Source organism: Harpia harpyja, chromosome 8, assembly GCF_026419915.1.
Source record: "Harpia harpyja isolate bHarHar1 chromosome 8, bHarHar1 primary haplotype, whole genome shotgun sequence".
NCBI classification, from domain to species: domain Eukaryota; kingdom Metazoa; phylum Chordata; class Aves; order Accipitriformes; family Accipitridae; genus Harpia; species Harpia harpyja.
Genome location: NC_068947.1, coordinates 10,546,088 through 10,560,875, shown reverse-complemented (window position 1 = coordinate 10,560,875; position 14,788 = coordinate 10,546,088). Strand labels below are relative to the sequence as shown.

Here is a 14,788-nt window from a genome sequence, read left to right as displayed (position 1 = left end):
GAGATTTGCGAGGAAGCCGCCAATGAATTCTGAAAAATTCAATTAAGGGATTCGTATTTCGTTCTACTTCGGTCCCAAAGGCCGCAAACCCAGACTCGCCCGCGGCTTCTGGGCCCGCACCGCCGCGCCTCCCGCACTCCCGGGGCTCCTGAGGAGGAAGGCCAGGGCCCGCCTCCCTCCGGTACCGCCTGGGCGGGCTATAACACGGGGGGAACCGGCGGCGGGGCCGGGGGGAGCGGGTCGGGCCGAGCGTTTGGGGCCCGGGACTCCCGGACCCGGCGGCTGGGCCGGGCCGGGCCGGCAGCGCCTGGGCCGGCCCCGCCCCCGTGACGTCATCGGCCGGTCTCCAGGCAACGGCGCCCCCAGCGGCGCGGGGCTCCCGGCGGGCCGGGGCGGTCATGGCGCTGCCGCCTCTGCCCGCGGCCTCCCGCCAGCGGAACGTGAGTGACAGCGGAGGGGACGCCCCTTCCCTTCCCTCCCCTCCCCTCACCTCTCCTCCCCTGCCTTGCCTTGCCCCGGTGCCGGTGTCGGTTGGCCCGGCCGTTCCCCTCAGGCCAGGCCAGGCCAGGCCGGGCCGGGGTCGACGCGGCCGCCACAGGGCGGGCGCCGGCAGCGCTCCGCCGGCCTGAGGGGTGACGAGGGCGGAACAAGATGCCCTTTGGGTGCCGGTGGGGCCGGCGGGAGCGGGTGAGGCGCAGGTGCTCCCTGCGGAGTTGGCCCCGGGGTGGCGAAGCAAGCGCCGGTGCCACGGCGAGGCCTGTGGCCCCCCACCCTCCTTACCCGGCAGGTGGAAAGCAAGGTGCTGTTAGGTGTACAAACCTCCTCCGGTTTTACCTTGGGAGTGGGAATACTTTGCAGCTAGGCAGGGACTGAGGGATCGGGCAGCTGCTGTGGGGCAGTTTGAGCTCTTGTTGCGTCTCTAGCAAAGCAAAACGGGGAGAGGCAGATAGCCGCTAAATAAACCAAAAAGCCTTTGCGGAGGGGGGTGGAAAATGCTAGGGATGCTAATGTGTTTTTTTCAGAGCTGCCAGTACTATTAAGTACTGATGGCAGTCTGTGAATATAGAAGATGGTATTTTTATCGTGAGCTACAATAGCAAACAAAAGAGAAGGCTGCCATCGCTATTTCAAACTTGTTCAGCAAGGGTAGCTAGAAATTTGTTGCATACAATCTGTACTGTGAAATGGTACAGGAGGTGAGGAAGGATTTGGGCATGGCACTGTCGCTGGTGCCTTTAGGAGGCAGATGAAACAGTGTAGACTTTCTTAATAATGTTAAAATAACTGGAAAGGAACCTGTTTTTTCACGCTACGAACATGTTGCGGCTGTTAGAGCCCTCGTTTCTGCATCCTGACTGCTGGGGTGCTTTCCTAGCTCCTGAGTCTGGTCCACTCTATGAGGGAGTGTATAGAAGGTGATAATGTAGTTCAGAGACAATTTGCAAATGATTTGTCAAGACACATGTATTAACGCCAATGATACCATGAGTGTCAGTACTCCTTCAATATGAGACTTCTCCGTGCTGTTAGCACATCTGGAGCCTACTTTACAAGCTATGAATCAGTTTGCATTAAGTGCGGTCCAGTGTAAAACCTCTGGCAGCTCTCTAAAAAAACAAGACAGGTAGATGCAATCATAGCTGGCCAGGTGCTGGTACAGGAAGCATGAAATTGGATAGAAATATGTGGACTGCCCAGCCTCGCTTGGTGTGTCAGCATTGCACAGGTGCGTGCAAACACAGGACCTCTTGCAGGAGGAGCCCAACTTACAAGCAGTAAGGATCTTTCAAGCAACTTCTTTCTTGCAAACAGCAGGCTGGGTGCCATTGTTTTAGAAGGATAAAAAAATATCAGGAGGGTCTGGTGGTGAATACTCAGTCTTTCTTGCTGAATTCAAATTTGTATTGTAAAGAGTTGGTTGTGTGTATAACACTTCAGGTAGTTGCTGAGTGGGCGTATCAGCAACAGTGAAATAGGTGTCTACCATTGGTATCTGCTGGGTGGAAGCAGAATAGCTCAGCTCAATGTTATCCATGACTTTATTGTTCTCCAAATTTCAATTTAACTTAATTGATAGGGATTATTGGTTTTGGAGTATGGTGGAGTGAGTCATCTCCAGAGGTCCACAGGAGCAATGAAGAGGCTTTGTGGTAGCCATGGTGCCTCCTTTTTCAGAGAAAAGGCACGGTATTTGGCTTCATGTGCTTGGGAAGAGTTGCATATAGAGAGCATTGGACACCCCATGCTGAAGTACATAGAGTGCATATATGTGTTATGAGAACTAAAGGCGTGAAAACCAAGTCACAACTGGCACAAGACACCATTGTAAAACCATGGTTATACCCTTGTTAGGGCTCCAAATTGCTCTTTTTGACAGTCCTTGAGATAGTGGAGTTAATTCGGATAACTCACCTTTCTTGAAAAGCATTTCTGATCTCCACTTAGTTGTTGGCTATTAGATTTAATTTTATTTTCATACAGTTCCACAAATGAGAGGCTAAGAAGAGCATATTTAAAGGGAAAAAAAGTGTCATTGCTATAGATAAATTGAAAAGGAAGAAAGTGTTTTCACCTGTTAGTGCTCTAAGCATTGTCATCAATACCTCTTATTGCACAGAAACAACAGTAGCAAAGCATCCCCTGAAGAAGGACGAGCAGAGGACAGAGAATTGCCATTCCTGTCAGCCCTTGGTTTATAATTATGGGTATTAATTCCACTCTTAACTGCTGTTCAAGCTGCTGCTGCAATCCTCTTTTCTCTGCCCCTAATGCTTCCACCTGCCTCATATATAGGCCCACGAAAGGCAGTGGAAGAGGAGTACATATGCGTTTTGTTTACCTTGGATGTGTTCAATAAGGCAGCTGGGCTCGCTCCAGAAAATCAGAGCTTTAAGGTGGTTAGGGACACGGAGTCTAACTTCAGGGCAGCAGGGACTGCATTGGCAAATGGGAAGTAAGAAATCTTTTTGCAGCGCTTAGGTCTCTGGATCTAAGAGCCACTGGCCCTTGTATTACCCCTCCATTGTGATTATTATTACTTCTAGCTCACTCTACCAGGAACACTTACTTCCTCTCCAGCCAGGAGCAGAAATGCTTCATCTCTGGCTGGGAGCAAGGGCAGCGAGGCCGGGCAGCTCACAGCCGCCGCTGGTGTTGGGACTGTGAAAGGCAGCAGCTGCTGGCTGGTTTTTATTGTTTTTCCCTCCCTTAACTGTAAGTGACTGGTGCCTGATTCGGCAACCCTGAGAGCGATGCTGCCGCTTCGGTCCTGCGTAGCTGGGACAAAATCTTGCTGCTTGGGCATCACAGAGACTAGAGGGAAACACAGGGAGGTGATAGGCACTTTTAAAACAGGCAGAGTGGTTCCTACGGTAACGTAAGGTAATGTTTCCTTTGTGCTAAAAGAAGAGCAAGGATGAAAGGGACAGGCATAGCACAAGCAGTGCCATGTTTGATGTTTGGTTTGATGGGGTGGAGAAGAATGACAGCTAGCAGAAGGCATCAGGAGCATAAAATACTGTCTACAAAGAGAGTAAAAAGAACCGCCCCTATTTTTTCAGATCTCTTTAAAATCATATTACAGTAGTTTGTGTACACATAAGTCCACCCATCAAATAAACCCCCTTCCCCTCCTTTAAAACTCCTGTTCCTTGAACAGAAGTCCAAAGATAAGCTGCTCATCAGCAGTGCCTGTCATGTTCACATGTGGGTGATCAGGAGATCTAACGACAGAGCGGGCTGGTATTTTGAGCATGGATTAGCTCATCTCCTGCCCACTTGTGAGGCCCCCCTCTTCAGGGTGCTGGCTAATGGGCAGAATTCAGGCCGTGCCCCTTTGCCGAGGCTGGAGAGGCTGGATTCTGTGCTGGGAGTGCTGCTGCCCCTCAGTGAGTCTGGTGCTCCTCTGTCCTGACAGCCTTAGAGACGTGCCCTTGTCCGCCTGGCAGTGGCAGGATGTGGTACTTGCACATCATTTACCATCCTGGTGCATTAAAGAGTTTATTTATTTCTTTATTTTCACAAACAGTAACTTGCGGGTTGCCCCCTTGAAAATTTCACTACCTGTTGCATACCCTTGGAAAGGGGAACTTCTCAATTCTTTTCTTTTTTTCCTGCCACGGAAGCTGATGTTTAAGAGCCACAGGGAGACCTAGGTACTGTGGCTTCTGCCTACAGAGCCCAACTGATATTGAAATTGTGCAATAATGAGATTTTCAGTTTTGTCTATACAAGTTGTATGCATGTCACCTGTTTGTCAGGACAGAAGATCACAGATCTTGATAACCATGTTTAATCCTACATGTGGTGGAAACGTAGCATATAATAGGTTTGCTCTGTCACTGCAAAAAAAACTTTGTGCATTTGGAGTCTGGACTGTTAGGGATGACGCTGGTTGCAATGCAACAGCATCATTACTTCCTTTGTTAGTGTTACTGGTCTACCTCTTGTTCTCAAAGGCAGCTGCCCCTTCTGATACCAGGTTGATGTTGTTGCCTTACATCAGCAGCTAATGGAGAGGACCGCATATTCACATGGGTCAGACTTACCAAGTGCTAGCTGACCAGTGTATTTTCTTGCCTGAGGTTTGAAATCCCTCTCAGAGAGAGAATTCTGTGCAACAATTCAGCATGGCATTTCTCAGAGAATTGGACAATAAGTTTATAGATCTCAGGGGGAAAATACATCCTTGAGAATATCAGTTTCTGTTGTAAACTTTAATGGTGCAGCAGAAATTCCACATCTTCCTTGTTTATTGCAGGAGGTTGGAATTGCCCTCAACTGTCCTTCTGTTGCTGTCTCTATGTTTCCTGGCTTGAGTGTTTTCTGCTGCTCTGTAATCATTGGTGCCAAAACAGGACATTAGTTCTTCTTGACAGAGTGCTTGCCAACCTCTGTATAAGTAAGCCTGCCTGCTGTGCCTTCCCTTCTTTCCCTGGCCTTCTTTCCTGAACCCCTTCCACTACCTCCTGCCCCTCAGCCCCACACCCCCAGATCTCTGTCTGTTCACAACCCCCAAACCCAAATCTTCCTGTAGCTGCCCATCGGGGTTGCATTTTGGACCCTTTACTTTATATCCATCTGTTGTCTTCTCTCAGGCTGCGCCAGCTCAGGCAGTAAGAGCAAGCTAATGGAATCATAGAATGGTTTGGGTTGGAAGGGACCTTTAAAGGTCATCTAGTCCAACCCCCCTGTGATGAGCAGGGACATCTTCAACTAGATCAGGTTGCTCAGGGCCTTGTCCAACCTGACCTTGAATGTTTCCAGGGATGGAGCATCTACCACCTCTCTGGGCAACCTGTTCCAGTGCCTCACCACCTTCATTGTAAAAAATTTCTTCCTTGTATCTAGTCTAAATCTACCCTCATTTAGTTTAAAACCATTACCCCTTGTCCTATTGCTACAGGCCCTGCTAAAAAGTTTGTCCCCATCTTTCTTATAAGCCCCCTTTAGGTCCTGGAAGGCTGCTATAAGGTCTCCCTGGAGCCTTCTCTTCTCCAGGCTGAACAATCCCAACTCTCTCAACCTGTCCTCGTAGGAGAGGTGTTCCATCCCTCTAAAAATTTTTGTCGCCCTCCTCTGGACCTGCTCTAACAGGTCCATGTTAGTGTTGATGCACCTTGTTCTGGGATGTTAGAGGGGCACCAGAGTTGCTGGGATCCACGTCTTAAGGTATTCCTCCTTTTACAGTACTACTTAACCTCTGAACATACTGAAACCTCCGCAGCAAGCTGGGGATGATAAAAGAGTTGAAAATTGGTCACATGAATTTGACTGGCACAGTGTGCAGCATTTGCATTTATTTCCATTGCTTAGCCAAAGCAACCAGGAGACTGTAAGAGCAGCCTAGAGTAGTTCAGAAACGCCACAGTTCATCCTGATACAGGATTTGAGCAGGATCTCCACAGTGCAGCTGCTGTTTTCAAGATGGGAATTAAAAATGGATGCGGGGAAGAGAACTGGGCTGCTACCAGCGGCATCTGCTATAACTCCCTGCGGGACTTGGTTAAAAACATGTAGCTCCTGAGGCAGCCTGTGTCACAGGGCTCCCTCATCGCTCCAAGCCACTGTGGTGAGAGATTTCTAGTTGTGTTTGGTTCAGCTGAAACGTGCAGCTCCCTGATGAGTTTGCTGTGACTCTGTACCAAAGTATTAAAGAGCAAGATGGAGAGAGCACACGGCAGTGTTCCCCAAGGACTGCAGTGGCTGAGTTTGCAAAGCCAATAGCTGCAGTTAGAGAATCCTGACCTTTGCATTAGTCACTATTGAGTGTATCCTCAATATTTATTTCAGGCTCACCGCACAGAAAATGGCCAGCTTTGTTCAGCAGATCTACAGCCTGTTCAGTTTAGCTGCATTAGCACAGCAGACACAGTAAAGCTCTTTCCCTGCACTCTCACAGATTTCTTTTAGAAGTAATTTAATATTACTGTGGAGGTAACATGATGTTCTGTCACTATTTTAGGCTGGATGTGGTCTGAGTTCATTAGCTGAAGTTTCCCAAATGTCATTTGTCTCTTTTGTGATCTTCAGTTATAATTACTTTTTCTTTTAAACATTCTTTTGGGTTTTTTTTGTTGTGGGTTTGGTTTGGGTTTTTTTTAAGAAATAACCATACAGACTTTTAGAAGAGATTATTTTGCATATGGATTTAGGTGCATTTTATGGAGAAGGGCTTATAAGTAATTTTGTGATTAGGACTCTAAAATAGTCTTTCTGTCGAATACTCAGAAAGTTATGAGAATGCCACAGAAGATTCTTAACAGAATTGCAGCTGTTGGGCCATGTATTTTTCATATCAAATTGTGAACGATGTTGCGATTTCATCCCTAAATTCTGGAAAATTTCCAGTGGGACCAAACCTGGATTACTTTGATGAACACTTTACCACACTGTAGCTCGCCAAAACCCAGAAACAGATGAAGAGCAAATTCTTCTAGAAGAAGCTTTGAGGACATGAAGAGCTTTCCTTTGCTCAGGAAAACTGCCACCCTCACTGTGCTTTGATAACTATGCCTTTGTCCTTAACTCATGCTTTGGTAATAGGGGGAAAATAATTAAATACTTGCTGTGCCAAAAAGTAGATCTGTTCTATGGCACCTTCAGTATAAATTAGATGTTTCTGCCTAGAAATTTCCCTTTTAAAACTCAGCTTGACTATAGTTATTCCACATTTGAACTGATAAATGCAGAAAGCTCCCTTCCATTCTGACTTCTCCCCAACTCTTTATCAGCTTACTGAGGAACAAAATTATTAAAAAAAGAAATAGAAGAAGAAAGGGCAGCTTGGCAGCGCTCAAAGGGGAGGGAGAAAACCATCCCAAGTGCAGATGTGTTACAAAGCGGGTGCCAGAGCCCGTCAGTGCCTGTCTGCTCCAGAGTCCTGTACCAGGAGAGTGCCTGTGCTCACTTCTTGAGGAAGGGGGGCGATGACCACATCAAGAGCTGCTCCTAATGCCTACATGTCAGTGCTTACACTGCGCACCAAAGCATGATGTTTATATCACAGCTCAAAAACATGTGCTGATATGAAATATTTTATTTTGGGCATTATTCCTGCAAATATGTAGCTCTTTTTAAAATCTTGTTAAATTCCTGGCTTGAGCAATCCTGTGTGGCGGGGAGGGGGGCATGGTCTAACTAATCATTACACAAGTATTTCCTTTTATTGATTTTCTCTTTTATTCAGTAACCCTTGTTCTTGACTTATAAACATATGGGTCAGGAGTACTTTTTTTCCTTTGTATTATTCTTTAAACTATGATACTTGCCATGAGCCCTTTTATTCACCCCTATGTAAAACATTGCTTACCTTTTAAATATCTTGTTTGAGGAAGTGCTTCCATACTCCCAATCATTACTGTCCCCAGTACGCAAACCTTATCTGGTTTTGCAATGACTGTTTCAAAGGGTGCTGGCTAGCCCAGCTTCTGTTAACCTAAGCAAGGTATGGCCATTGATTACTATGGTATTAAAAATAATAATTTGTAAAAATAGTAAGTCATTTATTATTTTTCATACCACTGTCCTTGCAAAAGTAGTATGCCAAAGGGTTTTAAGCAAAGGTTAAGCTACAGTAGTGATTGAGCTGTTCGTGTCAAGGGCAGCTCTCCATTCTGTGTCATTGGATTTAGAGCACCGCAAGGCAGGTGAACAGTTCAGATTGCAACCTTCAGTGTGCAGTAGTTTGTATATACGAGCGTTGAATATTATGAACCATGAGGTTGGTTAGCTGCCTTTCGAATTCCTCACTCTCTTTCCTATTGGCAGAATGAAATAACTATTCGGTTACTTTCAGGTTTTGCTGCTTCACTGCTTGCACTTGTTCCCAGAACTGCTGTCCTGAGCATGTGTTATGTTATCTTGGGGCACTTGAATGTTGCCATGATGAAAAATGATTATTTGTACTATTTTTTGATTTATGATAGTAACTTAGAGTTGTCTACATCTTTTGGGGGAGTAGTGGTTTAAATATATGCGTGTGATAATTAGTGATGCCCAGTCTTCCAAATGTAGTGGAGGAGACAATTTTGGCCCTCTGCTACTTTACTGACGTACCTCCTCTGGTGCTGCTATGAAAAATTTTGCTGTCCAGCCTTTTCCTCTACCCAGGGCCTTCTCTGTGCTCACCCATAACATCAGTTCCTCCCCCTTCAGCCTCATGCTCCCCCAGTCCCAGGCCGAGGGAGGGCACAGCTGCGGTAGCCTCTGTCTCCCCTTACTGGGTGTGCTGGGGTGCAGTTACCCAGTGGCCCTTCTACACCTTCCAGACAAAATGTTTCAAGGATTTGAGAGGGTGAGGAAGGGAGGAATAGCAGAGCAAGAGGAGCTAACGAGTCAGGATTGCCACTCATGGGAGGAGGGGTTAGTAGAGCTTTCTGTTGGCTTTTCCTATTTCCCTGTCCTCTTGTGTGAGACTGATGTGTGGGGTTGTTAGGGGATTGCTGCCGGAGTGCAGCTCACACCGGCTGCCTCCATTCGAGGGAACTGGCCAGCAAAGCAGGCAGCTCATTAGGAGGGACATTCCCACAGGCAGGACTGATATTCATGTGAGGCCAGTGGCTTTTCTGCATCACTTCAAGACTGGCTCCAGCCCCAGCCGAGAAATGCGAGCAGGCAAGACGGGTTTCTTTGCAGTTGGTTGTGCATAGTTTTTTACACACTCCTTAATTGCCTGAAAAAATAGTAATAAAGTAAAGAAATCACTACAGAGACCTTCTTTTGGAATAAGCCCAGATGGAATAAATATTCTGTCTTTTGATTCAGATCCAACCTCCCAAAATTCAAATGTATTCACTAGTACAGAGCTATTTATTTTGCGTTCGGGGATGCAAGTGTAAATAAGATCTTTGACATAAGTAATGAGAGCAGGCTGTTCTCTGGGTACTCCTGAACCATTTCCATTTGTCCTCTGGTGATCTGTAGAAAAGGCTTTTCCCCTCTACCTTTTGGAACAGTTCTAGTGGGTGAACTGCTTCTTTCTACCACATGCCTCAATCCTTGTTGCAGGGAAGGTGGGGAGGGGGGGAACAGCCGGTATCATCCTGTCTCTCAGCCTGGCTAAATAACTGGAATGTTTTTCCATTTTCGTCTATAGGGCTGGCAAATTGACCACTGAAATATGTCACTTCACTTGCAGCATTCCAGTTGTTACAGGTTTTTAGACTGTATTAAAAGTAATTATAGAGAAACTTTTACATGATTAATCCCCCTTGCCTAGATAGGTAACTCTTACAGATTTAGAAACAAACACACAGATTTTTTTTCTCTTTTTCTTCCAAACTTTTGACAGATAGGGAAAGAAAAGTTCCACAAGTCACAGCACTGGGGTTACTGCAATAATGTTGCTATGCTGGTTGGAGAAGATAAACCTGGAATAGGAGGTGAACCGTTACCTGGTCAGAAGCTGAAACCTAAATACAGTGTATTTCCTGAAGGGATGGGAAGTGATGCTCCTGCTTGGGTAGCATTTGACAAGCAGGTATGTAGAAATCTAAATCTGTATGTGTTTTATGAATAGCTGCAATATGACAAAGACAGTATAAAGGTGAAATTCAGTTAGTCAGGTATTTCAGAAGATTATTTTGTGCATGCAAAAGAAGCTCCTAGATGGACAAAAAGAGTGGTAACGTCTATTTTTCCGTCATATTGGTATATTGGACAATTAATTTAAACATATATCATGCCATACAGCAACATATAAAAATATTTCTGTATTGGGGTACATCTCCTACAGGATATATTAAAAATAAGGGAGTGGTTGACCTATTTCTTTTTAGTGAAAATGGTGACAGTAAAGGAATTATTTGGCAACCTGGTAAGAATGAATGTAAGGTATGCCCTAGTCAAGGAGAAAATGTGCACGGGCACTCGGGAACCATTAACCTCAGTGGAGTGCTCTAGGCTCAGAATTTACTTATCCCATCATGTTTGCTTGCTCAAAGTCCTGTTCACTTTTGTGTGAACTGTTCCTGTGTAATATAGGTAGACTGTGTCCATTATAGACAGAGGAATTTAAAATTAATATTTTTTTTTATTTTGCAAGAATGTAGTGACACCTTTAAAGTTAGAGAGTTATCAAATAACTGTAATCTGTGATGATATGAATTTTGTAGCACACTGTCATTACTTTCCATGTTTAAATTTAATGTAAATTCTACTTAGCAATGTTTTCTTTCTAAAGCAAAAGGCCTACAATCAGAGAAGGAAAATGATCCAGAAAAAGAAATCATTCAGCAGATCGCAGAAATGTTGCATGACTAAATGATTATGGTATTTAAATATTGGGAAGAATGGCTAATCTCATAATTTTTGCTTTAAAAGAAAAGCCATGCAGGTAATTGCAGTACAATTACACATTTGTCTTTTTGGCAGACCAGAACTACTACAAGAAAATGTAAGGTTTCCACAGATACACGTGACTTTGGTTAGCATTGCCTCTGAAATCCCTAGTATTGCTCACATAGTTTTCAGCAATGTGCTCAAGTATGAATTGGTCTAATGTGGCAAAGTGTTAAGACTTCAGTCCATCCTGCACTTGCTTTATCTGCACCCTTCTTTCAATGAGGAGGTGCGTGTTGGCGTGTCAGGGCAATATGTAAGTTAGCAGGACTTGGACCCAAGTTTATGAAATAAAGGGATTAGTTAGGAGGCAGTGGGGACCTGCCACTGAGCATCAGGCACTGAACTTGGCTGGTGAGATTAGCTAGGTGGCCTTTTGACGTTCCTCCTCTAATCGGTGTATTCCTCCACAGGGCAATACAGGACAGGAGTTTGCAGGTTCAGAATTGGCCTCTGGAGGGCTCATGTGTTTGAATTAATTGCAGACTGTTAAAGGGTACTACCCAACTAATTTAGCTTCCTCAGTTAAGAGCCTAGAACGCAGCTACGTCCTCCAGTGCTGCAGTTTGTGACTCAGCAGAATGGACTACATGAAAAATGGTTTGAGTAGGTGTTTATCTTTTTAAATGTAGTCTGCTTTCTTACCGTTTTTCTTTGGTTTGTAACTTTCAGCAGTACCATAGTAGTTGGAGGAAGGACAGGCATAAAACTTCATTATTAAGTAGGTTGAGAAATAGTTTTTGCAGTTTCATATGCCTAATAGGAAGCAGATGTAATTTAATTTCTTCTAGGATTAAGTACACACACAAGGCCTCCTGGGCTTGAAACGATGTTTATAATTTGACTACCACAGGTGCCAGGGAAACCTTGTGCCAACTTTACAAAATGCCAGGGAGTTTATTCAATATTTGTTACTTTTGGTTTTCATAGGTAACATTTAATTTTTTAAACAGTGGGATGGGAACTTTGCATGCAGCAATGTACTACAGATAAGACATGAGTTAGGAAGTGTTACATTTCTGGTATTTTTAAAATTAACTTTGCTTTAAAATGAAAAGTAAGTCATCTTCTTTTCTGTCCCTTCCCCTCCTCACCCTTCCTGAATCATCTGTTTTGATCCGCAAAATTGCAGTTGGCTGCTGCATATATTTCAGTCATACACTAGAGCACGTTGATAAGGGTATAAAGAGAGTAAAGTTTAAGTGCAAAAGAACTTGCACAAACTCCTTGAATGGAGTAAACCAGGACATAGGTGTATGCTCAGTGAAAGAAATAAATACAGTGTATTTAGGACCTGATTGTGCTTGGAGATCTGTGCAGACAGCAGACAGACCATTTCGCCTGGCTGGTGTCTCATAAGACAACCATTCTCAGAAAAGATCATTGACAAAATTAAGAACAATTAGTAATCAAATAGGGCACTTGAACAATATGTTTGTCAAACGACTATTATATTCTAGTGGGACTAGCAGAATAGGGAGAAGAGGGTACAGCATCTAAGAAAGTTTCCAATGGTTGCATGGCTTATCAGCAGCTGGACAAGGAATGAAATTCAGCTCCCTGTCACCTGAACCCCAGGATGTTCAGACTGGGATATAGTGGTTCCACCATAGTACCTTTGAAGTGCCCTGGAGTATTTGAGAGATTTACCCAGGGCTCCTGGTCCTTCCAGAATAGCAGCTGGAGGCCAGGAAGGATACCTTGGTAACCAAAAATGGCACTATACACCAATGTTTTAGACAAATGGAAGGAAGAAGAGATGTTAAAGCATGATAGAGTTGTTTGTGTTGGCTCTGTTGTATGTCAGATGTTTTATTGAGTGTTTTTGTGTTTGATACATGAAACAGTGAAATCCACAGTTAAAAATTGCATGTGGCCAGAATGATTTTTTTATTTATTTTCAACTATTTCGTCTGTAGGTTGTTCAGAAACTTGCATGTTGTACTACTTAAACAAACCATAACTGATAATGTCTAGATTCTTTTGTGTGAAGATTTAATGTCATCAGGTTTAACAGGTAACAGTTATGTCATCTGATCAGAATTTAAATTTTATTTCTCTAATGGTAGTGGGTCACAGTGCAGGAGAGTTGATGCCAAAAATGTGTCTGTCCTATTGTTTGATGCATGCTGAAAATCAGTGGGATCTTAGCCTTTGAAATAGTTTGTGGAAGCAGAGTTTTCCTCATCTTGCACTTAACCTGCCTGAGAGAAGGCAGAGTGGCCTATTGAGAAGTCTGACTAGGACACAGGGCAGCTGTTCTTGTGTGCTCCTGAGCAATCCACTAGCTCTCTCTCCCCAGATGTAGAAAAAGAGGTTGTGTTTGTCTGTTAGGGTGTTTTAAAATCTCTGTTGTTAGTATTCATGGAGGTACTTTGAGGTTCTCAAAGGCACGTGCTAAAGGAGTACAGGCTATGAACAGGTCTGTTCTGTCATATAGGGATCTCAGCCAGCTTACTAGATTTCAAATGTTTTCAAGCCATGGTCTGCCAGATGCTCGCTGAAACAAGGACAGCTTAGTTGTCTTTTTTTCAATGCTTCAGTTTGTCTAATGAATCAAGAATAAAGGTAATTGAATTTATCAAATAGAATCATTGTGAAAAATGAAGTATGAATTAGCACTGATTTGACCCAAATGTGTTGGGGGGGCAGGACAGAAACCTGTTTCAATTAATGCCTTCCTTCACATACTTAACACAGCAATGCACTACCAAGTAGATACTTCTTGCATGTTCCCTTAAAATTGGTCTTCGTGATTAAAGACCATAAATGATACCGAGAAGCGCAAAACTTGTGTAATCGTTTGCCAAGTTTGAACTGGGATCTCCAGACATAAAGGCCACTGTAGTAAACCACTGAGCACCTCACCTATGAAGGTTTTTTTTCTTGCATTACTGCTATTGCAAGAGACCATGAAGACCAGTTGCTATAATCTCTGAGATTTCTCCACTCACTGAATTGCAGAACCACGTAAGTTTTGAAGTGCCAATATTGCATAGCTCTAAATGACTCCTGAAAAATGTCATTTCACTCTGATAGTCTTCAGTACCATTTATTAAACAGCTTGCAGGATCTGCTTAAAAAGAACTCTTCTTTCCACTTACTCAATGGTAAAGCCATTACTGTCATAATGCACTTTATTTTCCAGCAATTCATTGAATAGCAATCTAAAATTTGCTTCAGGACCTAGGTAGCTCATTGTATTATCAAAAGTGCTTTGTTCAGAAGATTTTTCCAAGCAGCATGCTGATAGTTTTATATTTGATTTATTTCTTTACTTTAGAGTTCCATCTCTGCTTAGATGTTGTGATAATAAAAATGCCAAGCAAAGAATTTTAAATTTATGTGATTTAATGTGGATTTCTGTTCTTACATTTCTGAGAAATAAATCTACCTCCTGAAATCCATACATTTAGTTACTTATAATCTATACAAGTTTATTTTATTGACTATTTTGCAAAGGCGTTGGAGATTTTGCTGCTTTACACTTATTTATTGTTTTTAATAGGTATTGTCTTTTGATGCCTATTTTGAGGAAGAAGTGCCTGACAAAAATCAAGAGCTATATAGAATCAGACATTGTAAAATATACTTCTACCTTGAAGATGATACAATTCAAGTGATTGAACCCCAAGTGAAAAACAGTGGCATAACTCAAGGTATCTATTTTTAATAGCACTCTTTTTTTTTCCCCTTTATTTCTTTCTTCAGTACAGTCTTGGTCCATTCCAGAGGATAGGTAATGTGACGACTTATAGTTGGAATGTAAGTGAACAGCTGTAATTGCCTTTTCTTGTTACGGATCATAATGTTAACTTTTTTATTGTCTTAGTTTCCTTAGATGTAGGTTTTCTAAGGCAGAATCCCCTCCCATACTCAAAGATACAATTTTTTCTTTAATATAGTTGTTTGCAATCATATGACAGTAGGTCTTTTGTCAGTGTTGTGT

General features: G+C 43.5%; 1 protein-coding gene across 2 annotated transcripts in view; it reads left to right on the top strand.

Moving 5' to 3' along the window:
- The first annotated feature begins 343 nt into the window (after nt 1-343).
- The window catches only part of EFHC2 (EF-hand domain containing 2), a 63,072-nt gene continuing 48,627 nt past the window's right edge, over nt 344-14,788 (top strand). The window contains exons 1-3 of one of the 2 annotated variants that reach the window (XM_052794931.1): nt 344-440; nt 9,791-9,979; nt 14,348-14,498. In XM_052794931.1, the coding sequence (XP_052650891.1) occupies nt 399-440; nt 9,791-9,979; nt 14,348-14,498 (382 nt within the window). In that variant the 5' untranslated portion in view covers nt 344-398. The remainder of the gene's footprint in view (nt 441-9,790; nt 9,980-14,347; nt 14,499-14,788) is intronic. The other variant, XM_052794932.1, reaches the window with a different exon arrangement.